Source organism: Podarcis pityusensis, assembly GCF_964106645.2.
Source record: "Podarcis pityusensis genome assembly, chromosome: 7".
Lineage (NCBI taxonomy): Eukaryota > Metazoa > Chordata > Lepidosauria > Squamata > Lacertidae > Podarcis > Podarcis pityusensis.
The window spans coordinates 14,755,053-14,780,081 of NC_138031.1; the positions used below are offsets into that span (position 1 = coordinate 14,755,053).

Sequence of the window (25,029 nt, forward strand, 5' to 3'; positions counted from 1 at the left end):
TATTGTCATGAATTAATCCTGGTGGTTTTGTGAATTGGCTGTCCCCATGTGCACGGTGACAGTACAGCTTTGCTTGCTGTTCATTCACACAACAGGTTCCACTGGCAAAGAGTCAAGCAGCTTCTTAACATTGCACTCTAGGCTTGCCTCTTCAGCAGTGGGAACAGTTGTACCGAAACCAGAAAGCAAGAGTTTCAGCTGTGTATGCAGTTCTTTGCCCAAGGCTGCTTGTTCTCTTTTCATACTGTGTAAATTTTGAATGTTACCCCAACCCAGGTTCTAAAAACAGGATCTCATTGTGAATACTTCTAAGGATTGGGATTTTGTCTTCTCTGCATTCTAGGGGAAATTGGTCTCTGTATTGCTTGAGGTATTGTGGTTGGTCTGTAGAAAAAGCTGAGTTTCTCCCAAAGACCATTCTGTAGAATGGAACATTGGATTACAACCAAACTGAAATCCATGAACAGACATGACTAATTTGGGTCCATTAATTCTGATGAGTCTACTCTGAGTCAAATCTAATTGGCTACAACCCCATAGCTATACTGATCATAGAGCTAATCAACGCATCCATTTTAAGCCCGAGGTGCAGCCAACTTCATAATGTAGGTGGGAAATCGCAGCTCTGAATATATTCTTATGTAGGAAGTACTCCATGAAGGGGAAGAGGGAGGAAGAATAGCTTTCCATAGCTTTAATAATTGCTCCTTGGCAAGCTAGCATTCCAAAGCCAGGGATATTTTGGGGTCCTTGTGCAGGTGGAGGAATCCACTCATTCAGTTTTCCGCCTCTGTTGGAAATACTACTACTTCTGTATGGTGTTGCTTGGCTCTAATTTAAGAGATCTCTTACACTGTTTTAGCAGATTCATTCCCCCGATGCTGAATGGCATCTGACAATGGCATCAGGAGACCTGACAATCTTGTGTAGCCAACAAGGACCATTATTAAGCCTGCATTGCACAGCTTCTCACTTGAACCCTGGTAGCAGAAAGAGGAAATCGACACCCCTCATCTGCTTGCAGCGGTTGCTGAGGCTCAAAGAACCAAGCATGTTTTTAAAGGGAACCTGTAGCTTGGCTCTAAGCCATGAGGATCGCTGTCCTACCAACCCAAGCTCCTAGTTCTGCAGGAAGCTGCTAGGTCATCCTGAACGGAGCAATGATTTCCACCCCTTTTACAAGTAGAAAACACACCAGAGGAGCAGAGAAGGGGGCAGATTCGGTGTCTGAAATTTATGTCTGCACCATAATCTTAAAGCAAAAGTCAAATATTCAGGAAGGGCATATGGTACAGCAATTGTACCATGTTGCAGTGCATGTGAGAGGTGGCTTGGTTAGTGAACACCTAAGCCAGTGACATTCTCCTCCCCCTCCCCCCGACCCCATGTTGATTTTTGCAGTGGTCTAGTCTCGTGGAAGACCAGTTCTTCTCAAAGCTGGATTTGGCTATCAGAATGCGTCCCTGCATCTCTGCACATGGGGAACACAGCAGGAAGACTTCTAGCCTGCCTTCTCACTAGCATGTTAGCCGTCCACATGCAACTGGTGCATATCCAAGCCTGGTGTCCATCCTAGATCTATACCATGTGCCTTTCCTGGATGTTAAAAGCTCACTTTTGGGCACTTCGCACTACTTTGGTTTTTGTTCACCCGAAGCACTTTCCCCTTCCCCCTCTCAAACTGCCACTGGCAGCTTCTGTTATGAAATGAGTACTTCTTTTTGTAGATAATTTCTCTTTTTGTAACCATTTTTTTTTTTTTGGTTCTTGGCAAAGTTTTAAATTAAAGATGTAAAACTCTAGAAACCTGTCTGACACTGAATTTGTTTCTGCTTTGCATGCCTTTGACTTCACTGTGCAACCTCAAGAGAGCTTTGTAGGTGCTCCCCCAGACGTAAATTGAATACTGCTGTTCTCACAAAGCGGTAAAAATTCCCCACAGGGCAGTAGATTATTATTGCCGACTTCTCAGGGAGCTCTTCCTACATTGTGTCTTTGTCAACCTTGCAAAACGTCCTATGTAGCAGAGTAGTAATATCGGGTCATTAAAAGATGCATTGTCTAAGGCCATCTATGAGCAATTCCGGCATTGCTCCATCTGTAAAGATAAAGGGACCCCTGACCATTAGGTCCAGTCGTGCCCGACTCAGGGGTTGCGGCGCTCATCTCGCTTTACTGGCCGAGGGAGCCAGCGTACAGCTTCCGGGTCATGTGGCCAGCATGACTAAGCCGCTTCTGGTGAACCAGAGCAGCGCACGGAAACGCCGTTTACCTTCCCACCGGAACGGTACTTATTTATCTACTTGCACTTTGATGTGCTTTTGAACTGCTAGGTTGGCAGGAGCAGGGACTGAACAACGAGAGCTCACCCCGTCACGGGGATTCGAACCGCTGACCTTCTGATCGGCAAGTCCTAGGCTCTGTGGTTTAACCCACAGCGCCACCCGTGTCCCATCTGTATTCCATCTGTAGGCTGTGAGAAAAACCCTTCCTCGTGCCAAGCCTATGGATGAGAGGGCATGTGGCAGTATCCATAGAATTCCTTCCACAGGTGCAATGCAGGATCCTTTTCTGTGCCCGCTCCCAATCCTGGGTGGGAGCAAAAGAAGGATGTACCTTCATATAGTAGGCTAGTTTCTTCACATGCTCCTCTACCTTCCATTCAGGCAAGCAAGAAGCACCAGTGTTTAAGGAAATACTCTAACCAGGCAGAGACTCTCAAGAGGGTGCAAAGCAGGGCAAGGGGAGAGCCCAGAGATAGGGCCAGACAGGAGTGGAAGGCTCCATTTGGCCCTTTTGCCTGAGGTTCCCCATCCACGATGCAAAACATGCCTGGGAAACTTCTGGCCTTGCCAGACCTCATCACCTGTCCAAGCGCCAGTCCGCACCCTAAATTTCACCCTGCTTGCTGCATGCTGGGTGACGAAGTTGAGACCTCCCTGCATGCTAGACTGAGGGTGAAAATTGGTCCTTCCTCATTCATCATCCGACTGGAAACTTGGTGTTTGTGCACTTAAGTGTGTGTGTGTGTCTATTTTAAGGGTGTGGGCACATCCATTTTCCATCCCTGCCCATTTTCTCCCAAGGCAATGGAAGCCCGAGAGAGGGAAAAAAGGTTCTTCCCTCTGACTATAGAGAATGATAGCAGTGGGATTTCAGTGTCTCTGAATCCAGCTGGCAAAATAATGGCTGTGAATGACAGTAGGCCTTGCTTCTTCCCAGATAACTTCCTTTAAGCTACCACTCAGCATTCAAGAGCAGGCATGCTATGCTGTATTTAAAGCTACTTAGCAGCGTGAGGAAGATGTTGCATTTAAAAGAAAGAAAGAGAGACAAGAGGAAAAGCTTACCAAAAACATTAAAGCCTTTGTTTTACTGAGTTACAACAAACAAGCAAAAAGTTAGAAAAGTGTTTTGTTTTAATTCAAACTCCCTAGCAATTAGATTTGTGCAGTGTATGTTGGGATAGGAAATGGATCCGTCTCTCCAAACCAAAGCAACTTCACCATTTGACCTGTACCCAATGTGACAGTTCGTCCCCTCTCTCAGCAGTTATTTGGAGAAGAAAAGTGCATTCTGAGGACCTAGAAACAAATGAAAGATGTAGTGGCTGAGGGTTCAAGAAACCACGTTGTGCACTAGAGCACCTAAGGCTGACAAAAATAAGTCTCTGTATTTGCACCAAACAAAGAATTGTGAGCAAGTTCAGTTATTAAGAAGCTTAAGCCCTCCATTGTAAAGTCTTTTTTTTTTAAAAAAAGGATTGTACTACATGTAGTAGAAAAAGGTGCTTGCAACAAGCAAAGGCGTACTGTCAACAACTCTGGAGCTCCATAATCCAGATGTTTTGGCAAACGGTGAAATGCAGGATGTGTTAAAGAGATCGGCTGTCTCTCCCAGACAAATGTTTTTGCTGCTTTTCCTGCATGCAGAGGAACAAGAGGGAGCCAATTGCAAATAAAAGGCTCTTGAGAAAGTCACAACGAGCAGCTAGCCCTAGACTGAACAGGTAAAAATGTGTTGAGGTGGGTAAACTCTCTCTGCGAAAATAGAAACACATCTTTAGAAACATGTGCAGGAGGCCAAAAAGGTTTCCAAGTCGTCATGGATGTAGACGCAGCGGTAACTAATTTTCAAGAAAACCGAGAGATGGCAACGAGAATCCACAGCGTACGCACCAGCCAGGAAAGGCAGCGAGACGTCTCCACGTTGTAAATGGGAAGTTACAATGGGAGGCAAGCAAGTTGGACGCTGCGGGGAAAAACCTATGTACAAGGACCCTTGTTGGAAAAGCCCCCTGGTGGAAATCTGGCACCGTGAGATCTGTAGCGATGCTCCACAGGACTGTCCTTTCTCCACCGCAACTGTACCCACGTGCCTTGAACCGGGAGGCAAAACCCGTCGGATTTCCCTACTTCCGAAGATCCTGCTTGCTCCCAGGGTCAGTGACGGCGTACTCCCAAAGAGTGGAAAGATAGGTCTAGAAAGCTGAATGATATGCCTAAGACAGATAAACAAATGAGTGCATGGAATACGGTTATTATTTTGCAAAACGGAACATAGTTTGCACACCAGCAACAACCCTCCTTTGTGCTTTTTGGCTGTGGGGCACTAATTCTGGTGCATGAAATTCAATGGGTCTTCTTACCTGGTTTGAAACAAATATAGCTGTGTGTGTAGGGGAAGGCTTTGGAGTGGCTGGATTCATTTAGACATGCCCATAAATTTATTTATTTTTGCAGGGGAGGGTGTATGCCAGCCCTGGAAGTGACATACTTAATTTCCCCTTGCACCAAGACCAGTGGTAAGGATTTAAAAACAAACAAACAAGGGCTGGAGCCCATAAAAAGCTACTGTAAAAAGAAGTCGCCCCAGCTCATCTTCATTCTCCCTTACTGGGTCGCTCTGCCTGGCTGCAAACCTACACACACTTACCTGGGAATTAAATCCCTGTTGGACTCAGCAAGGCTTATTTCTGAGCAAGCTTGCAGAGGAGCGTACAGTGGACGCTCGGGTTGCGAACGTGATCCGTGCGGGAGGCACGTTCGCAACCCGCAGCATCACGTCTGTGCATGCGCGGGTTGCAATTTGGCGCATCTGCAAAGCACAATTTAGTGCTTCTGCACATACGCGACTGCCGAAACCCAGAAGTAACCCGTTCCGGTACTTGCGGGTTTCGGCGCGTCCGTAACTTGAAAAAGCATAACCTGAAGCGTCTGTAACCCGAGGTATGACTGTATTTGTAAGAGACAACATCTCTTCTCGCCCCCAGTAAGTTACCTGGATGCCAAATGCTTGCCAAAGGATAGACCTGCGCAACACACCTGGCATATTGCATGTGATCCGCACCCGTCACCTCTCATTCCCTGCATTCTGTGCTTGCCTTATTAAGCCATACTGTGCCCACCTGGGAATAGAAAACTCCCAATTTTACTAACAGAAATAGTAAGGAGAATGCTGAAGCTAACCAAATTAATTTTTCAGATTTCTGTCTGGTACTAAGCAGCCCTTTACAGGGCTCCACTGTGTGCAGTTCCTGTGGCAACTGCGTTAAGATACCCTACAATCAAAAAGAAATCTTTAGTACCTGACCCCAGCTTACAAACAATACAATACAATATTTTCAATAGCAAACCTGCTAACTTTTAAGTGTTACCAATTCTTTGCTGGATGGTGTCCCGAAAGCATGATGAGACCATGTTAATAAGCATGTCAGAGTTTGTATGTTTTTCCCACTAGAGGGCCTAAGCTTGCGTTTTCAGCAATGAGGAGTGTTTAAAAAGACACTAAGCCAGGGGCAGATAAATGAAATCAAAATACACACAGAGAATTGGGAGACTCCTTGGATTATGATTAATCAGTTAAGGTGGATCTGAAAAGCAGAGGCTGCTGTCTCCTAAGCATATAAAACAGATCAATATTTTTCTCGATTCCAATCTAGAGCCAAATACATGCGGTGTTCGAAAGTTGCCAGGCGTGTTGACATCGCATGTGTGAGCATCATTGCTCCCTCCCTAAGTTGGGCAGGAGCTTCCTGGGCTTTGGGAAAGAGGTGCCAGGCCTCTGACAAGATGCTGCAACCCGGCTGCCTCCTTCCCAAAGCAGGACAGGCTTTGGGGAGGTGGCGGAAGGGCTCTTCGACCCCGTCGAACCATCACACAGAAGCTTCCCAGGCTTTGGGAAGGAGGTGCCAGGCTTTAACACTTTAATACAGTGGTACCCCTGGTTGTGAACAGGATCCATTCCGGAGGCCCGTTCGCAACATGAAAGGAACGCAATCCACAGCGGTGCATCTGCGCACGCACGGATTACAATCTGCCGCGTCTGCGCATGACCCGGAAGTAACCCTTTCCAGTACTTCCGGGTCGCCGCGGAACACAACCTGAAAAAACATAACATGAAGCAAACGTAACAAGGGATATGACTGTACTCTAATTTACCAGGAACATTTGGGGGGCAAGCCTAGTTCCCCATGTCCACTGACTGCACACCACTGTCTGCAAGTGTGTTGATGTTCCTCTAACACTTCAGAGCAGATTTGGGAACTGTGCGGGGTAAGGAGGAGGAAGTCCCACTGCACAAGTGGAAGCTGCTATAGCTGGATGCAACCCTTGAATTAGAACGCTGAGCCAAGGAGGACCATGGCCAGTGTTAGGTCAACAAACAATCCCCATCATTACCTGTCTTAGGTGTGAGAGGTATCGCCAGGTATACTTTCAGAATCAAAACCTGCTTTGCTTCCCGGCGCTGCTTGACCCCAGCTGTCCATACAGTCCGAAGCGTCATCGTCATCGTCGATGGTGACTTCCACCCAACTTACATTTCCCTTGTTCTCGCCTTGACTACCTCGATCACTGCATTCAGACTTCTCCATGCCCTCTATGTCCTGCTTCTCTGGCTTCAGATGCTCTTTACTGGGTTGCTGAACACCCTCGCTACTGCTACCCGCCGTCTCGGTGGCTGCTGGTCCTTTTGCCTCGTCATATCCATCGACTGCATACTGCTGCTGGTATTGGTCCAGCCATTTTAGCGTCCCGGTTCGTAGGCAGCTCCTGTTCTCTTTGAACCAACGCACTATTTCAGTCCTCGTGAGCCCCGTCTGAGCCGCCAACTCGTCATACTCCTGTGGAGTTGGCCACTGCGTCCTTGCAAATGTGCTCTTCAACAAGTGCGCCTGCTCTTGGCTACTTGAGGCAAATGCAGTCGAGCACCTGGACAAAGAGGTCTGTGCCTGGGAGACGTCAAACTGCTCTGTTGGACCGATGGCACCGTTGGAAGCCCCTTCCTCCTTATTCTTTACGCTCGGCCCCATCGAGTCCAAGACGGCTTGTTCCATATTATCCCTGAGCTTTCTGCGCTCGGAGAACCAGGCCTCAACCTCTCGACTAGTCATGCAGGCTTCGTTCCGGAGCCTTTCCAACTCGCTTTGGGTTGGAAAAGAACTCTTGATAAAGCTTTCTTCCAGGACCGCCAGCTGTTCTCTGGATTTTCCTTTGAACTTCTGGAAAGCAAAGTCCGGGTATGGATTATAGTTCCGCGCCTGCCTTGCAGCCACAAGAGCCACCTGGTCCTTGGCTAGCGACTCGCTCGTGATGTGGACAATCCCTCGCTGGCTCCGGTATCGGTGGTCGCTGAACCATTTCTTGATCTCGCTTCGCGAGAGGCCCGTGACTTCTATCAGCCTGTACACTTCCGCGTTATCGGGGAACTGGCTGACAATAAAACTCGCCTTCAGGGCTGCTATTTGCTCCTTAGTCTTCTTGCGATCATTCGCCAGCAGCGCAGGAGACAAGGGCACTGCGGTCGTGCTCGTCGGAGCAGCAGGGGCGATCTGTTTGGACAAGACCTCCGCGGCGACGACGTGCGGGCGCTTGACTTCCGGGACCGCCTTCTGGGCCTGCATGCTCCGTTTCTGCCCTTGGTTGGCCGCCACGGCAAGGGCAATGGGGGAAACATTGGACCCGTTTGAGACTTGCGTCAAAACCAGGCCGGTCTGGCTAAGTATCTGGCAAGGCACAGCCGTCTGGATCATCGGCTGTGGCATTTTTGCAGCGGCGACGTGAGCGGGCAGAACGGCAATGGTCTGGGCCGCTGGTTGGATAGTGCCGTTGAACATCTTCTTCCTTGCCTCCTCCACCTCTTCCGGAGACCAGCTGATGCCATGCTTCAGACGCTGGGTGGCAAACCAAATCCGGATCTGCTCCTCAGGGTGCTTGGATGCGGCCGTCAACCACGACAACTCCGCCTGCGTCGGGTAAGGAAACTTGTTGAAGGAGCTGATCATGGTTGTGTTGGTGTCCAGCGCGGAATTGTATTTGGTACTGTTCAGCGGCACGGGGACCTTGGGAACCAGGCTGATGTTCGGCGGGAGCTGCACAGAGGGCATCACATGGGCCAGGATATCGTGGAGGAGCTCTGCTCCGTTAATGCATGTGATAGGCTCTGTGGCCTCCGTAATCAGGTGAGGGATCCCATCCAGGTGGTTCTCTAAAGAAACTTTCCTGGCTTCGACTTTAGGCTTCCCAACGTTAATCGCTGGGGTGGTCTTGCTTGTACCACTAGGCCCGACAGGAACCACCTCGATTTCAGGGGTTTCCACGGCAACTGAGCTGCTCGCCGCCTCAATGGATTGCTCTAGGACGGTCTGGTTGTTGAGCTTGATCAACTTGAGCTTGAAGTTGTTCTCTCCCGGGTGGAGTTTGGCGTTGTGTTCGGATAAGGAATCGTACTTTTTGGTTGTGAAGTTGCACTCGGCGCACACGTACAGGGGGTTGAGGATGACGTTAGGATGCTGGGTGTCTATGTGCTCCGTGAACTCGTTGAGATTCTGCGTGGAATAGGGGCAGTACTTACATTCGTAGCCTCCGAGGGGTTTCCTGGCCGGGTTGGCCGGGGAGGATTTCCCTTCGATCACCTCACAGTCGTTTTCGCAGCTCTCCTTACCGGCCACCAAACCATTGCTTGCATCCTGCTCTGGAGTGCCGGTTGCTTCCCTTCCCACACTACAGTCCTTGAGAGCTTCCTCAGCCTCAGGTGCTCGAACCATACATGGAGTGGTCGATTTCCTTTTGCTAGCCATGGCAGCTGGGCAACTGTCCTCGGCAAGAGCAGCTTCTTCTCCCAGGCAAGGTGCTCTCCGAGATGGCTTATTGTGTGATGTTGTCCAGGATGTGTGTCCTAAAGAATTCTAGCCATGGCCTTCAGCTCTGGCCACCACAGCAATCGGGCTGCATGGCACCTGCAAGACAAGACATGCGCTGTTAATAATAAAAAATAATAAATTTTATTTATACCCCGCCCTTCCCAGTTCAGAAAATCGGGCTCAGGGCAGCTAACAACAAATTTAAAACAATTGATGCAACAAAAAACAGCATAAAATACAGTATAAAACACATCATCTTAAATACATGCTTTTAGTGTCGTGGAATTCTACTCAATATTGATCCAGAGTAGATTCCAACGTATAGTTAGCAGAGTAAAAACTTGAACCATGTTGCAGGATTCCCAAAAAATAGACCAGAGGCAAATAATATTTCACCCAGCAGAGCTTTACTGCTACTTGAAGGCAAATGAGCCTAATGGTCACAAATCCAATACATTCAGGATTGGCACGGTCCATAATGCAGTTGCAGCAGACTTAACTTAAACTTAACATAACTTATAGTAAGTCTAAACCTTAACACTAAGCATACTATGTACAGAACACCACAGAGATAGAGAAAGTGAATCCCAGGCTTCTAGGCCTTCTTTTATAGGCAGCATGACCTTGACAGAAAGAGAACCAGTTTAAACCAGTTGTACTCAGCTTCTCTGAAGGAATAACCCAAACATCATGAACCTTCTGCTTGTTTCTTTCACACAGCGAAGCTTCCAGAACCCTCTTGAATTAATTAGAATAGGAAAGATCTCTACACATCAGATCAATACTTTCTGCACCAATAAATGCAAACTGACATTTAGTTCCTATGCAAGTGCATACAAATCTAATAAACTGGATTAACTCGATTATTTGCCAGCTAAAATTTTGTTGGAATGGATGTCAGTAACCTAAAGAAATATACTCTAGTTTGGATACAATCTAGAAACGGTGATTTGTTCAAAACTCTTCCCCAAGGAAAGCCGGCCCCGAACCCTGTGTCATTAAAAACTTTTATTACAGAGGATCAACCATTCATTGCTTAAACACTGGCTATTTATTGGAAACGTTTCTCATTTTAGGACACAAAAATGCAAGTGAAGTGCCCTCTGAACATTATGTAAGCACAAGTATTTCAACTTGCACATGAGAATTTTTGCTCTCCCCTCTTCCCATGCATGCCCCGGGTCCTGCCCAAATCTTCTCCAATCTTCAATCCCAAGCATAATAAGAAAGGAATAAATTGCCTCTTTGCGTGTTAAAATCAAGTTAAGCAAACCTGCTTTGCACCTGTCACCATTCTTTAAATTATCTTTCTTACAAAATTCCTACCATTATGTACGGTTGTGTTAAGTTGTGGGTGAACATATCAGACGACACAGCGATTCTTCAAACAGCTCTTGTTTATTCACAGGCCAGAACAGAACGGAGCTGAAGGGTTCAGCCAGCCTGCTTATACAGAGCTCAACTACAAGGCAACAGTAACAACTTTCTGTAACTATCCAATCACTGAACGTCACTTTCAATTCCTTATCTGCATATGTGGACCTGAGTGAAAACTATCTACAGTATCCCCCTGCTGGCCCAGGGTGAGAACTTCAGTACGTAACAGGTTGCTAGCATATTCAAATCAAATTAATGAAAAAGGGGGTATTTCCCTTCTCTTGGCTCAGACTGTGTTAAATAAGCTTATTTAGTTAAATGTATTTTATGCTAGTTAAGTAAATAGACTTAAAGTGGTTTTTAATGCTGCTCTTCTGGATCATAGATCCTGCCAAACTGGCTTACAGTAAAAGGACTGCAATAGAACAACAAAAGCAAGAGTTAAAACTCTATACATAATTTAGCCGATTAACTAGACAAGTCAAGCAGATAAGAAAACCATATAAAAGCACCAACGGAGCCATCACCCTCATTTCTGGCACAGAATACCAGCCACTCCAGCTTATCTCAGCCAAGCACAATTGGAAAGGAAAATTATTTCAGGCTTGTCTTAAAGGAAGCAAGGAGTCAAACACAGCTTTGGGGGAAAGGAATTCTACTCTTTGCCCCTTACTGAAAATGTCTGCCTGGACACATGGTTATCTCATATTATAATCATCAATCTGACAAACTTTCACAAGTGCCACATCGTGTTTGTTCTGTACCTTCAAGTAATCATTGACCCTTCCATGTGGCAGCAACTAAACTGCCTGTTTTTGCTGCACAATAAAACCATTTTGTGTTTTTATATTATGTTGGAAGCTGCACAGAGTGACTGGGTCAACCCAGTTGAATGTGTGGAGTATACTGAATAAACAACTATTATTATTATTATTACCCAGACAGGTATTTTAAATATGTCATATTATAGTACGTATTTTTAAATCTGCTGATTTTATTTCCAAAATGAAACAGGGTGACTTGTTTGGGTTTCAATTCTTTCTGTTAGTAGGCTAAGTTGTTTTAAACATCTGGTTTTGTTGGTACTTTTAATGTATATTTTATATCAAACACTAAGATGTTTTGTTTTGTTGTTTTGTTTTTTCATGGTAAATCTTTATTAGTTTTAAAATACAAATGTACAACGAAGGTAAGTATAGAAAAGTTAAATACTGAAAAAGAAACCATCAAGACATAAAAATTAAAAAAAAATGAAGAAAAGGAAGAAAAGGAAAAAAAATCAAAGATTTATACAAAATCATATCCATCAAATAAAATTTCTGCATAAAACTTCCAATTGTTCTCATTATACTGTTTCTATTGTCATGGTTTTGTCGCACAGCTTTACTCTATATCCTTTTTCATTCATTCCACTAAAGTATTTGTTTCATTCCTTTTTGTTCACAAGTATCATTCAAGTTCTGCTAAGATGGTATTATTTTTACAATATAATCTTATATATTCCTTAAACATTTTCCATTCTCCATAAGTTTTCTGATTTAAAGCTCCCCTGACTAAGATGTTTTGATGCTTAACTGGTATACAAAGCCTGTTAAAGGTAAAGGTAAAGGGACCCCTGATCATTAGGTCCAGTCGTGGCCGACTCTCGGGTTGCGGCACTCATCTCGCTTTATTGGCTGAGGGAGCTGGCATACAGCTTCTGGGTCACGTGGCCAGCATGACTAAGCCGCTTCTGGAGAACCAGAGCAGCGCACAGAAATGCTGTTTACCTTCCCGCTGGAGCAGTACTTATTTATCTACTTGCACTTTGACGTGCTTTCGAACTGCTAGGTTGGCAGGAGCAAGGACTGAGCAACAGGAGCTCACCTCGTCGCAGGGATTTGAACCGCCGACCTTCTGATCAGCAAGTCTTAGGCTCTGTGGTTTAACCCACAGTGCCACCCACGTCCCTTTTAAATAAATATAAATGAGTAAAACCAACATTTCCCATACTCTGGACACCCACCCTCCTCCCAATTTGTAACTGAGGGATGGTCAAGCAGCAGTCAATCAATGTACCACCATTTTGACACTTTCTGATAAAACCATATTCTTAGCTTAATGCGTTGGATCTAAAAGGTGATTTGCTTCTTGTGGTATTCTTTAGTTTCATTTATCACAGGAATCTAAAAAAAATTTTTTTTTCTTAGGAGGCCACCAAAACATATCAAACGGTATCTGCCTGGCTGAGCTTCACTTTTATAGTGAGCTGTCTCCAAGGACAGTCCACTGGAGTTTAGCACAGCTGAAAGGTGGTTTTATTTACAGTATTTCAATTGTGCAAGGTGGTTAAGGGTTTTAACAACACAGCACGGTCGGCTACTACTTTGAAGTTAGCTGCCAAAAACCAATTCAGCAAAGATGATGATCAGATGATGTTTTAAGTAGTTTTCCTCAACGTACTAATCAGTGAGATAGAAACTGCTGCTTAAGAGAGAACAAGTCCTCAAGGAAAACTCCCCAACTCCTAGAAAGAATTCTTTAAGGACGGTCCAGTGATTTCTTTACTTGCTTTTTTCAGCTTTGTGGAAACGTATTGAGAACTGTAATTGGTCAAAAAGTTCTGCACAGTAGCAGTTTTGGATTAATTAACTTTGCATATTAAAGAAACAAGATGTTTGCTACTTCCCTGGAGGAGCCCAGAGAGCTCAAAATAATTGGGCCACCTACGGAGTTCTCTCTTGTGCTGAGGGCTCCTGAGGAAATCCCAAAAGGCTTTCTGCTGATGAGCGAAGCAATTCGCTGGAACTGCGTTCGTCAGACTCATGTGGAAATGCATAAAAAAGTAAAGGGACCCCTGACTATTAGGTCCAGTTGTGACTGATTATGGGGTTGCTGCGCTCATCTCGCTTTACTGGCCAAGGGAGCCTGTGTACAGCTTCTACGTCATGTGGCCAGCATGACTAAGCCACTTCTGGCGAACCAGAGCAGTGCACAGAAACACTGTTTACCTTCCTGCTAGAGCGGTACCTATTTATCTACTTGCACTTTGACGTGTTTTTGAACTGCTAGGTTGGCAGGAGCAGGGACCCAGCAATGGGAGCTCACCCCATCGCGGGGATTCGAACCGCCGACCTTCTGATCGGCAAGTCCTAGGCTCTGTGGTTTAACCCACAGCTCCACCCGCCTCCCACTGTGGAAACGCATGAAGCTGTAGATATCCCAGGATCCGTTTCCACGACCGAATCCCCAAGGGAGCTGGCTTCAGGAACCCGTTGGCAGGCCAACTCTGCGCTACAAAGATGTCTGCAAACGTCACATGAAGCCTGGCAACCTCAGCCCTGCTGTGTGGGAATCCCTTGCAGATGATCACAGTGCCTGGAAACAGACATTCGTGATGGAGAACCCTGACCACTGGCCATGCCACCTACAGCTGATGGGAGCAGAGCCCAGCAACATCTTGGAGGCTGCCTCTTCATACATTGAGACACAAATACGTTTCTCTACAGCTGCCAAGGAACTTGCCTTAGTAGCGCTGCAAAACAAAGGGATTTCCCTCTCTGCATCCTTTCAGGCCTGGCTGGACTCCTGCTGGCAAGAGGAAGGGATAAATAGCGCACAAGGTCTTTATGGCCTCCGGAGATGTGCATTTCAAAGCATCACTAATCTGTCAGTGGATGTGTGATGGGACGATGAGCTGCTTGTGTGTAAAATCCTAGTCCCTCAGAGTTTGGTCAAGTTTGCAAACCTCTGTCTGTAACGGAGCCCCTTAAACATGGCTCCGTCAGTCGCTGGCAGATTCCGACAGTGGTTGCTTTCGGAATCGCTTCCAACATAAAAGCTCCTTAACGGAAACACGTCTTCTGGACTCTCTGCGTGACAGTTTCCGGCGAGGAGTGGGTGTCCCTACAGGAGGTCCTGAAACCTCCCCACTGTTTTCGCTGGAAGTGTCTCTGAGCCATCCCTCCAGCTCCCTTTCCCTCAGCTCAGCTCCTCTCCCCCTACTGGTTCCCTCTTCAGCTGCTGAGTCTCTCCCAACCTGTGTGAGCCCTTTCACTTCCCTTCCTTCCGATGGCAGTTCCCTGACATCCACCTCCCCTCCAGGGCCCCCTTCATCCCCTCTCGCCCCCTCCTCTACGGGCGGTGAGGAGGCAAAACCCCGGAATGAACTTCCTTCATCTTCCGATGTCCCGAACACTTCTCTCCACCTGTTGCGGTTCCTGGTCTCGAAGTACTCCTCCTCCTCAGAGTCCATCTCCCCTTCCCCTTCCGATTCCGAGAATCCTTCCAACTCCTCCTCCTCATCGGTGGTCCCAAAGTATTCCCTCCGGAACCTCTCCACAGGCTGAGGTTTCCTTGGGAACCTTTGATGGAACGTTTCTATCAATACCTCGTCATTGATATCTTCTGCCATTACCCAAGTGTTTTCTGACTCCGGTTCTCCTTCCCACGCTACCAAATACTCCACCTGATCCCCCTTCCATCTGGCGTCGAGGATTTCTGCCACATGGCTGCTGCATTCCCTTTCTTCTATGACCGGTCCCCGAGTGGCCATCCCTTCTCGTCCCCCCTCATACGGTGACAGTAACGACCTGTGAAATACTGGGTGCAGTTTCATGTGGTTGGGTAACCGGAGCCTGAAAGCCACTGGGTTGACCTGTTGAATGACCTCAAAGGGACCCAATCTCCTGGGTCTTAATTTCTTACAACCTCCTTTGAACGGCAACCCTTGGGTTGACAGCCACACCCTATCTCCCACCCTTATGGTTTCACCTTCCCTTCGGTTCTTGTCTGCCTGCCTCTTGTATTCTTCCTTCGCCCTTTCTAAGTTGAGTTGGAGCTGGCGATGGATTGCTTCCATTTCTTCTACAAAATGCTCGGCTGCCGGGACACCCCATCTCTCCCCTTCTCCCCCTGGGAAAGCCCTGGGATGACACCCATAATTAGCCAAGAAGGGGCTCATCCCTGTGGACACATTCTCGGCATTGTTGTAGGCAAATTCCGCCAGCGCCAACTTTTCTACCCAGTCATTCTCTCTGTCATTGACATAACACCTCAGGTATTGCTGGAGGACCCCGTTTGCTCTTTCCGCCTGCCCGTTGGTTTCAGGGTGCCGGGCAGTCGAAAAGTTGACCTCCACCTGCAGTAAGCTCATGAGCTTCCTCCAGAACCTGGAAGTAAATTGTTTTCCTCGGTCTGAGACCACCCTCAATGGCACCCCGTGCAACCTAAAAATGTGTTCTACAAATAACTTCGCTGTCTCTTCCGCCGTGACTGCATGCGAGCAGGCTACAAAGTGGCACATCTTTGTTAGTAGGTCTACCACCACCATGATGGCTGTTTTCCCCTTGGACTTCGGCAGATCAGTCATAAAATCTATCGACACTGCCTCCCAAGGTCGTTCTGGGGTTGGTAAGGGTTCTAATAGCCCCGCCGGTGCCCGCCTCTCCCCTTTGGCTCGCTGGCATTGCTCACACCCTCTTACATACTCCCGTACATCTTCCCTCACCTTAGGCCACCAAAATTCCCTGGTGACCAACCACATGGTTTTGTGTTGTCCAAAATGCCCCGCCGTGGGGCTGTCGTGCAACTGCTTGAGTACCCTCCCCCTTAAGTCTCCTTCAGGGATATACAGTGCCCCCTTGTAATACAAAGCTCCATTTCTTTCCTCGAAACCCCCTGGTTCCTCTCCCTCACCCCTAAGACCTCTGAGCTTATTCTGGGCGTATTCATCATTCTCTGTTTCCTCTACCAGTTCTCTTTGTCCCACCAATGCCGCCCCACACACCCAGCGGTCCTCTGGAATGACATGTCTCTCTTCGGGTGCTCCCTCCCCCTCCAAATATTCAGGTTTGCGTGAGAGAGCGTCCGCCCTAATGTTCTCTGGGCCTGGCACGTAACAAATCTCAAAGTTAAATTTGGAGAACTCCTGGGCCCATCTCACTTGCCGTTGGTTGAGCACTCGTGCCGTCCTCCAATACTCTAGGTTCTTGTGGTCAGTGCACACTTGCACCTTATGTTGTGCGCCAATTAGCAGGTGCCTCCATCTCCGGAACGCCTCATGAATGGCTAGTAGTTCTCGGTCATACACCGTGTAGTTCCTCTCGGATTTGTTCAGCTTTCGCGAAAAAAAGGCACACGGTCTCCACTCTGACTCCTCCTTCCCTGGCTGCAGAAGCACCGCCCCAATAGCTCTGTCTGATGCGTCAGTTTCCACTCTCATCGGTTTTTGTAAATCCACATGCAGGAGTTGTTGTTCCGAGGCGAAGGCCCTTTTTAGTTCCTCAAATGCTCGCTCCGCCTCCTCAGTCCAAACGAACTTCTTCTTACTGCTGAGACAGTCCGTAATGGGCGCCGTCAGGTGGGCAAAGCTTCGGATGAACTTACGATAGAAGTTCCCAAATCCTAGGAACCTCTGCACATCCTTCCTTGTTTTGGGTGTTTTCCATTCCAGCACCGCCTGGACCTTGCCGGGATCCATGGCCAATCCCTTGTCTGACAGGCGATACCCCAGGAATTCCACCTCCTTGGTATGAAACTGACACTTCTCCAGTTTCACCCACAGCTGGTTGGCTTGCAGCCTGCTCAACACTTCTCTGACGTCTCTCACATGCTGCTCCTCATTCTCAGAATACACCAACACGTCGTCTAAGAAGGCCACACAATTCTTGTAAAGCAAAGGCCCCAGGACATGGTTCATAAACGATTGAAAGCACGCGGAGCCTCCTTGTAGGCCGAAGGGCATAACTAAATATTCAAATGCCCCCAAAGGGGTGAACATGGTGGTTTTCCATTCATCCCCCTTCCTTATTCGTATCAGGTTGTACGCCCCCCTTAGGTCCAGTTTAGTAAAAATCTTTCCCTTCCTGACCCTTGTCAAAATGTCGTCAATCCTGGGCATAGGGAAAGCCACTGGTTCTGACACTGCATTTAAGGCCCTGAAGTCACACACAAGCCTCGGCTTGTTCGTGTTTTTTTTATCCACAAAAAACACTGGGCTGCCCCCCACCGCCCTGGACTCTCTGATGAACCCTCTCTTCAGGTTCTTGTCAATGAACTCTCTTAGCTCCTGCATCTCTCTGTCTGACATGGCGTACAGCTTGCCTACAGGGAGCTGTGCCCCAGGGAGTAAATTGATTTGACAGTCAAAGGGTCTATGCGGGGGTAGTTGGTCAGCTTCCCTTTCGCTGAAGACGTCGCGGAGATCTGCGTATTGTCGTGGTACCTTCACGTTCTCCGTTACTTCAGTCCCTGCTAGGGTGGCTTGGGCCCCTGCCAAACCCTTTCCCTCTTTGCAGTGTTCTAAGCAATGTGCTGAACCAAAAGAAACCACTCTCTGATGCCAGCCCACCAGCGGATCATGTAACGCTAGCCAGCTCATCCCCAATATAATGGGAGCTCCTCCCAAGGTGGCCACATTAAACGCTATCAGTTCGGTGTGCCTTGCCACCTTCATTATCATTGGGACGGTCTGCAAGCTGACTTCTCCTCCCAACAGCTCCCTGCCATCGATCGTGGTCACCTGCAGGGGGTTGCTTAAAGGGATCGTCTGTATCTGGTGTTCAGCTGCAAACTCTTTGCTCATGAAATTGCAGGAGCTGCCTGAGTCCAACAGCGCCTTTATCTTTAGAGGGTGTCCGTTTGGCAGCTCTAGCGCCACTTCTATCACTAGGGCGGGTTTAGGAGGTTCTGGCGTGGGCACTTTCACTGCTCTTTGGCCTGGCTGCTGTGCCCCGACGGTGGCAGCCAGGCGTTGGCTTTTACTTGCTTCGGTATTTCTTCCTCTCTTCCCTCCACAGCTCCTACCATCCCTTGCCATTCCTTCCTCTGGGGGCAGACTCTGGCAAAGTGACCTGGCTGTTGGCAGAGATAGCATTTCCGGGCGCCTTTTCCCTCCTTCTTTCCCCCCTCACTGGGCTTTGAAACTGCGCGCGCGCGCGCTGTTCCGATTTCCATCGGCTCTGCCGGCGGGAAAGTTGGCTCTGGAATGTCTGGAATGCGGAACTCCTTCCAACGTTCCCCCTTCCCTTCCCGCCTCTCCAATGCTCTCGCCTCCTGGCGCGCTCCTATGGTCAGCGCTGATTTGGTCAGCTGGTCCATAGACTCCGCCCTGGGCGCCCGGGAAAGTTCGTCTTTCACAGCCGAAGAAAGCCCTTCTTCAAAGAGCATTTGAATGGGTTCCGCCGATAGATCCCACCCCAATTTATGGATCAACATGGTGAACTCAGTCCAGTACTCACGGACAGATCGGCTCCCCTGTTTGCAAGCCATTAACTGTCTGCGGACCACTCCCTGTTCAATATCGCTGGAAAACATCAGATCCATGGCGCGAAAGAACTTCATCGTGTCCTTTAGGACGTCACTATTCGCTGCCATCAGGGGTCTAACCCAGTCTCTCGCCCCCTTTTCAAGATGCCCAATCACGAAAGCCACTCGTGATTCCTCGTCAGGGAATTCATCAAACTGCAGATTGAGGGCATATTGCATCTCTGTCCGAAAGCCATGATAGTCTTTGGGCTCCCCCCCAAACTTCTGCACCAATCCTGGTACCTTTCTGACGAGCTGGGTGTCTTTCCCCTTTTTGTCTGCATCCTGAGCCCTCCTCTCCTCAAGCCTCGCCGTCTGCAGCGCTAGCTGGACCTCCAACACCCGGTACCTTTCTTCCAGGCTTGGACCCGCTCCAGCTCCTGCTTCTCCGGTTCCGGCTGGGTTGCTCATGATGCCTTCTCCTGCACAAGCTGCTCACGAAGACTGTCGGAATGCTGTGATGGGACGATGAGCTGCTTGTGTGTAAAATCCTAGTCCCTCAGAGTTTGGTCAAGTTTGCAAACCTCTGTCTGTAACGGAGCCCCTTAAACATGGCTCCGTCAGTCGCTGGCAGATTCCGACAGTGGTTGCTTTCGGAATCGCTTCCAACATAAAAGCTCCTTAACGGAAACACGTCTTCTGGACTCTCTGCGTGACAGTTTCCGGCGAGGAGTGGGTGTCCCTACAGGAGGTCCTGAAACCTCCCCACTGTTTTCGCTGGAAGTGTCTCTGAGCCATCCCTCCAGCTCCCTTTCCCTCAGCTCAGCTCCTCTCCCCCTACTGGTTCCCTCTTCAGCTGCTGAGTCTCTCCCAACCTGTGTGAGCCCTTTCACTTCCCTTCCTTCCGATGGCAGTTCCCTGACAGGATGTACAACCAAACTAGTGCTTCTGACCTCCTCACCACAAACATATCCCTGCAAGGCCTACAGAAGTCCCAATGCCCAGATCGTCAAGGTGTCAAGCTTTGGGATACTGCAGTTCACATCTTATCAGGGCAAATGTATATCAAGATGGTAAAAAAGTGGCTCTTGCAAGCTGCCCTGAAGGTGCCAGTCAGTGCTGGCAGCAAGGATAAAGGGGCCGTATGACAAATCTCCAGAAAATCACCTTATGGCTAGGGAGTGGATGCCACATTTAATCCCAGAGCTCTCTGCAGGGGGTGCCAGTGAATATCAGAATACAGTGGTACCTCGCAAGACGGAAAACTCGCAAAACGAAAGGGTTTTTTGTTTTTTGAGCTGCTTCGCAAGACGATTTTCCCTATGGGCTTGCTTTGCAAGACGGAAACGTCTTGCAAGTTTGTTTCCTTTTTCTTAACACCGTTAATACAGTTGCGACTTGACTTCGAGGAGCAACTCATAGCACGCGGTGTGGTAGCCTTTTTTGAGGTTCTTGAAGACTTTGGTGATTTTTGAAGCTTTTCCAAAACTTTTCCGACACCGTGCTTCGCAAGACGAAAAAAATCGCAAGACGACAAAACTCGCGGAACGAATTAATTTCGTCTTGAGAGGCACCACTGTATCAGCATTCTCTCTCTCTCTCTCTTAGAATGGAAGCATCCTCTCAAGGCATCAAAGCCTGAGAAGGGCAGCTTCATCAGGAGAAAAAGAGCCTTTGCCACAGGAGAGGGCTGCACTTCCCAGGTTTCAAAGTCACCCGCAAAATGGGGCCCGCAAGAAGGATGCCAGCTTATTAGCATGAGGCACCACACACCGCCTGCTGCTTGGCTTAACGATTTGTGAAAAAAAGACAAATGGAGGATCTGAGCTCCACCTGACTTTGAGAAGCAGGGCTTTTGTTTTTGGAGGGCATTAACAAGAGCCTGGAGGTGAAGCCACCCCATTTGAAATAAGTAGAACCTGAAGGTGATGATGAAGAGGAAGAAGACTAAGAAGAGGAGGAAGATGAAGATGAAGAGTGAAGTTATAAAGCTGCTGTAAAGATTTTGTACCCAAAAGTCAATGATTTAGCTAAGAATGTGAAGTCGAGTGCAGCTCATTGTTAGCTTCAGTATAAAAACTGTACAGAATTGTGTATAGGTAATGTGATTGTAGGGAGACCTGTATTCTAATGTAAGTAGCACCTGAATGCCACTACTGTTAGATTTTTAAAAGCTGATATTGTAAAATGTTCAGGCATATTTAATGGTTCTTTGGATTTAGTGACAGCCTGATTTTGAGCAGAGTTTAAAAAAACGGTAGTAAAATTGGTAGTCAACCTTGTCTTGCATGCTATTGCATTGTATTACTTTTTAAACAATTTTGTAATAAAATGATGTACATTAAAAAAACCAAACAAACCCCCGAGGGCTGGTTAAAACTGCTGCCTGCAGTAGTGCAAGAAGTATTATATTGTAAACTACCCAGTGATCTTCAGATGAAAGGTGGTATAAAAATTTATATAATAATAATAATAATAATAATAATAATAATAATAATAATATTGAACTGTGGCTTTTACGCAAGCCACACTAGTTAATTATGACCCAGAAGGTACTTGGAGAAGTACCAATGATATATTTCTTTATAATTAATTAAATTGAGGCCTGGCTTTCCCAAATAAAGCTTCCTTTATTGGGGAACGGCTGCAGCTCAGTGGCACGGCAGCATTTGCTGTGCACTCAGGAAGTCCCAGGTGCAGTCCTGGGCACCTCCAGATGAGAGCTGGAAGAGAAATGATGCCCGAAACATGGGAAAGCTGCTGCCTGTCAGGCGGGCCAATGGTCATTGGCATCTGTCCATCTCAAGAAACAATGGGGTCAGAGGCCAATGGTATTATGACTCAGTATAACACAGCTTCCTATCTTCCTAAAGATGCATGGGGACTGCCACTGACGTGCATCTTAAGGAAATTATTGATTATTATTATTATTATTAAATGGAGTGGAATACAATAACAGTCAGGGCACCTTGAGGTGGGGTTTTTGGGGCGAGAGGAAAAGGGGATACAAATAAGATATATCAATAAATATGGGATATATCAATAAACACCAGCCTAAGCATACAGTGTCAACAGCATCCGGAAAACAATGAGCAAACTGTTACATACACCATGTCCCCAGATTGTCAGTTTTTGTATTTCCGTGGGGTACTGAATAGACAGGCTCTGATGGATTGAACAGATGAGACCAACAGTGGGTCCAACAGTCAAGAAGGTGGTTTCTGCTATGGAGGGAAGTGAGGGGCAGATGGGGCTCATCCACCTGGGAAGGCAGCCCATCTAGAGAAGGAGAACTCTTGACTCTAAACCTCTGCTGCCTTGTGGGATATCTTCAGGAGAAGAAAAGGCTAAGGAGTAAACCCTAAAGTGATTGGATAGCACCTTGTACACCTCCTTCCAGCAACTCCTGCAGCCAAGCTGGTGCCCGCCATCTTGTTCTGCTTTCCTTTGGACCACATCAGTGAGGCTGAAATGGATTTTGTTGTCATCTGGGCAGCCCAGGACCCCCATACTGTTACACTGCCCAGGCTTATGCCCTGGGGAGGTCACATTGGTGCTGCTATTGCAGCAACTGGACTTCACCTCAGAGCCAGACCCCCATTGTCTCCTGAGACAGATGAATGCCAATAACAGCGGAAAAGGTGAACTCAGGAGCGGGGAATCTGTGGCCTTTTAGATGGCATTGGCCAAAGGTCAGGGATAGTGGGAACAGCAGTCCAGTAAAGTCTGTAGGGCCACAGGTGCCCCACCTGCTAGCATAGATGGACATGCGTCACTTGACAGCTGCGTGACCTGTATGCCTGAAGTGAGCCGTTACAGATTAAACCAGGGGTCAGCAACCTTTTTCAGCCGTGGGCTGGGCTGGACTATATTTTGAAAAAAATATATGACTGAATTCCTATGCCCCACAAATAACCCAGAGATGCATTTTTAAATAAAAGCACACATTCTACTCATGTAAAAACACGCTGATTCCCAGATCGTCCGTGGGCCGATTGAGAAGATGGGCCTTAGGTTGCCCACCCGTGGATTAAACGTTCCACAGAACTCTCACCCAACCTCTCACATCAAAGACTGCTTCCCAAAGGAGCTGGTTCAGACATTCAGTGCCGAGTCATCAGCTGATGAGTCACCAACCTTTGAAAATCATATCCAGCCGTACTTCAAAAAGGAATCCAAGGTGGCTTGTGAGTCACCAAGTGAAGAGCCATCAAGTGATCACGACGACTCACGATGCCTATATTACCTGCCGTATCTGAATTCCACTTGGCAGGAGACGACAAGTGGGAGAGGGCTGGATATCTGGTTACCCACTATGGGAAACAGGACATTGGATTAGATAGGTCTTTGGTCCGGTCCAGTAGGGCTTTTCTGATGTATGTTCAAATTTCACAGAATGAAATCTCTCTGAATCCTTGGGCTTTTTGAAATGGCAAGGAAAGCCACAGCACTCTCGGTTTCCTCCGTTGCCATTTCCCACTCTGCTCCCACTATTTCACCACTTAACTTCCTCTACAGCGTTACACAGCAAGGGGTAGGGACCTTGAGGCTCTGTAGACATTGCTGGACTACAGCTCCCATCATTCCTGACCACTGGCCATGCTGGCTGGGGCTGATGGAACCTGGCGTCCAACAAAATTTAGAGGATCACCCCTGCTTTAGGATGAGCCAGTCCTCAGGTTGTTGCTCACAGCTCTTCAGCTACTCAAGAGTGACTGCCCCATTCAAATCCAACCCCTATGTAAGGCAATGGCCATGTGCACACTATGCATCTAAAGCATTCTCCCCTCCAAATAATCACGGGAACCGTAGTTTACCCTTCACAAAGCTCCATTTCCCAGCACCCTTAACAAACTACAGTTCCCAGGAATATTATTTTTGGGGAGGAGGGGAAACGTGCTTGAAATATATGGTGTGTATGCAGCCGATGTTGACTCCTTAAAGCAGGGGTCAGCAAACTTTTTCAGCAGGGGGCCGGTCCACTGTCCCTCAGACCTTGAGGGGGGCTGGACTATATTTTGAAAAATAATAATGAACAAATTCCTATTCCCCACAAATAACCCAAAGATGCATTTTTAAATAAAAGCACACATTCTACACATGTAAAAACACGCTGATTCCCGGACCGTCTGTGGGCCGGATTTAGAAGGCGGTTGGGTCGGATCCGGCCCCCGGGCCTTACTTTGCCTAGGTAAAGGTAAAGGGACCCCTGACCATTAGGTCCAGTCGTGGCTGACTCTGGGGTTGCGGTGCTCATCTCGCTTTATTGGCTGAGGGAGCCGGCGTACAGCTTCCGGGTCATGTGGCCAGCATGACTAAGCCACTTCTGGCGAACCAGAGCAGCTCACGGAAACGCCGTTTACCTTCCCGCCAGAGCGGTACCTATTTATCTACTTGCACTCTGACATGCTTTCGAACTGCTAGGTTGGCAGGAGCAGGGACTGAGCAGCGGGAGCTCACCCCGTCGCGGGGATTCGAACCGCTGAACTTCTGATCGGCAAGTCCCAGGCTCTGTGGTTTAACCCACAGCGCCACCCGCGTCCCTTTAGTTTAGTCCCTTTAGTCCTTTAGTTTGCCTACCCATGCCTTAAAGCTGCACATACTTTGGGTTGTGGCACAAACAGAGAGGGGCAGATATACCACCCGCATTTTTGTAATGAAATATGACAGAAATTCTAACCAGAAGTTGATTATCAAGTTTCCAGCTCCTTGTCACTGTAGATTAGTCGTAAGAAAAACTGGTACACAATTTCCTGAGTTCACTACAAACTTAGTGACACAGTTGTACAATACATTACAAACACACACAAAAACATTAAACTTGTACGCTAAGCTCATTGTAATGAGTATGGGTTGCTCGTGCGTAAGTTGCCGCCTCTCCTGGCAACTTGTTAAACCTCTCAGTCTGGACAGCCCTTCACTTCGTGACTGCCTCAGTCGCTAGCAGCATCCGTCAGTGGGCGTTTCTTAAACCTTTTCCAACATAAAAGTTGTTTGACACCCAGTCTCCTCCTACTCTCTCTGCGCGGAAGTCTTCTGCGCAGGGAGGGCGTGGGTAGCGGAGGACCCGTGCTCTCCCTGCTGGTGTCCGGTGAAGAGTCTGGGAGCCCTCTCGCCGATTCCCCCATCTGCCCCCCTTTATTCCTGGTGTTGCGCTGATTTGCTTCCCCATCTGCTGAGCTGCCTCTCTCCCTGCTGGGCCCTTCTCCAGCATCATTTGAGAGCCTTCCCTCCGCCTCTAGCTCCGATGTCAGTTCCCTGACACTCATGAAGAAAGAAGAGAG

At 47.8% G+C, this 25,029-nt stretch overlaps 1 protein-coding gene across 3 annotated transcripts in view; it reads right to left on the bottom strand.

Annotated features, from left to right (window-relative positions):
* Window positions 1-3,346: 3,346 nt before the first annotated feature.
* ZHX2 (zinc fingers and homeoboxes 2) overlaps window positions 3,347-25,029 on the bottom strand; it is a 54,755-nt gene continuing 33,072 nt past the window's right edge. For all 3 annotated transcript variants that reach the window (XM_081012613.1, XM_081012611.1, XM_081012612.1), the window contains 2 exons: window positions 6,681-9,238; window positions 3,347-4,501 (listed from right to left, as the gene is read on the bottom strand). In XM_081012613.1, coding sequence (XP_080868739.1) covers window positions 6,686-9,079 — 2,394 coding nt within the window. In that variant the 5' untranslated portion in view covers window positions 9,080-9,238 and the 3' untranslated portion in view covers window positions 3,347-4,501; window positions 6,681-6,685. The remainder of the gene's footprint in view (window positions 4,502-6,680; window positions 9,239-25,029) is intronic.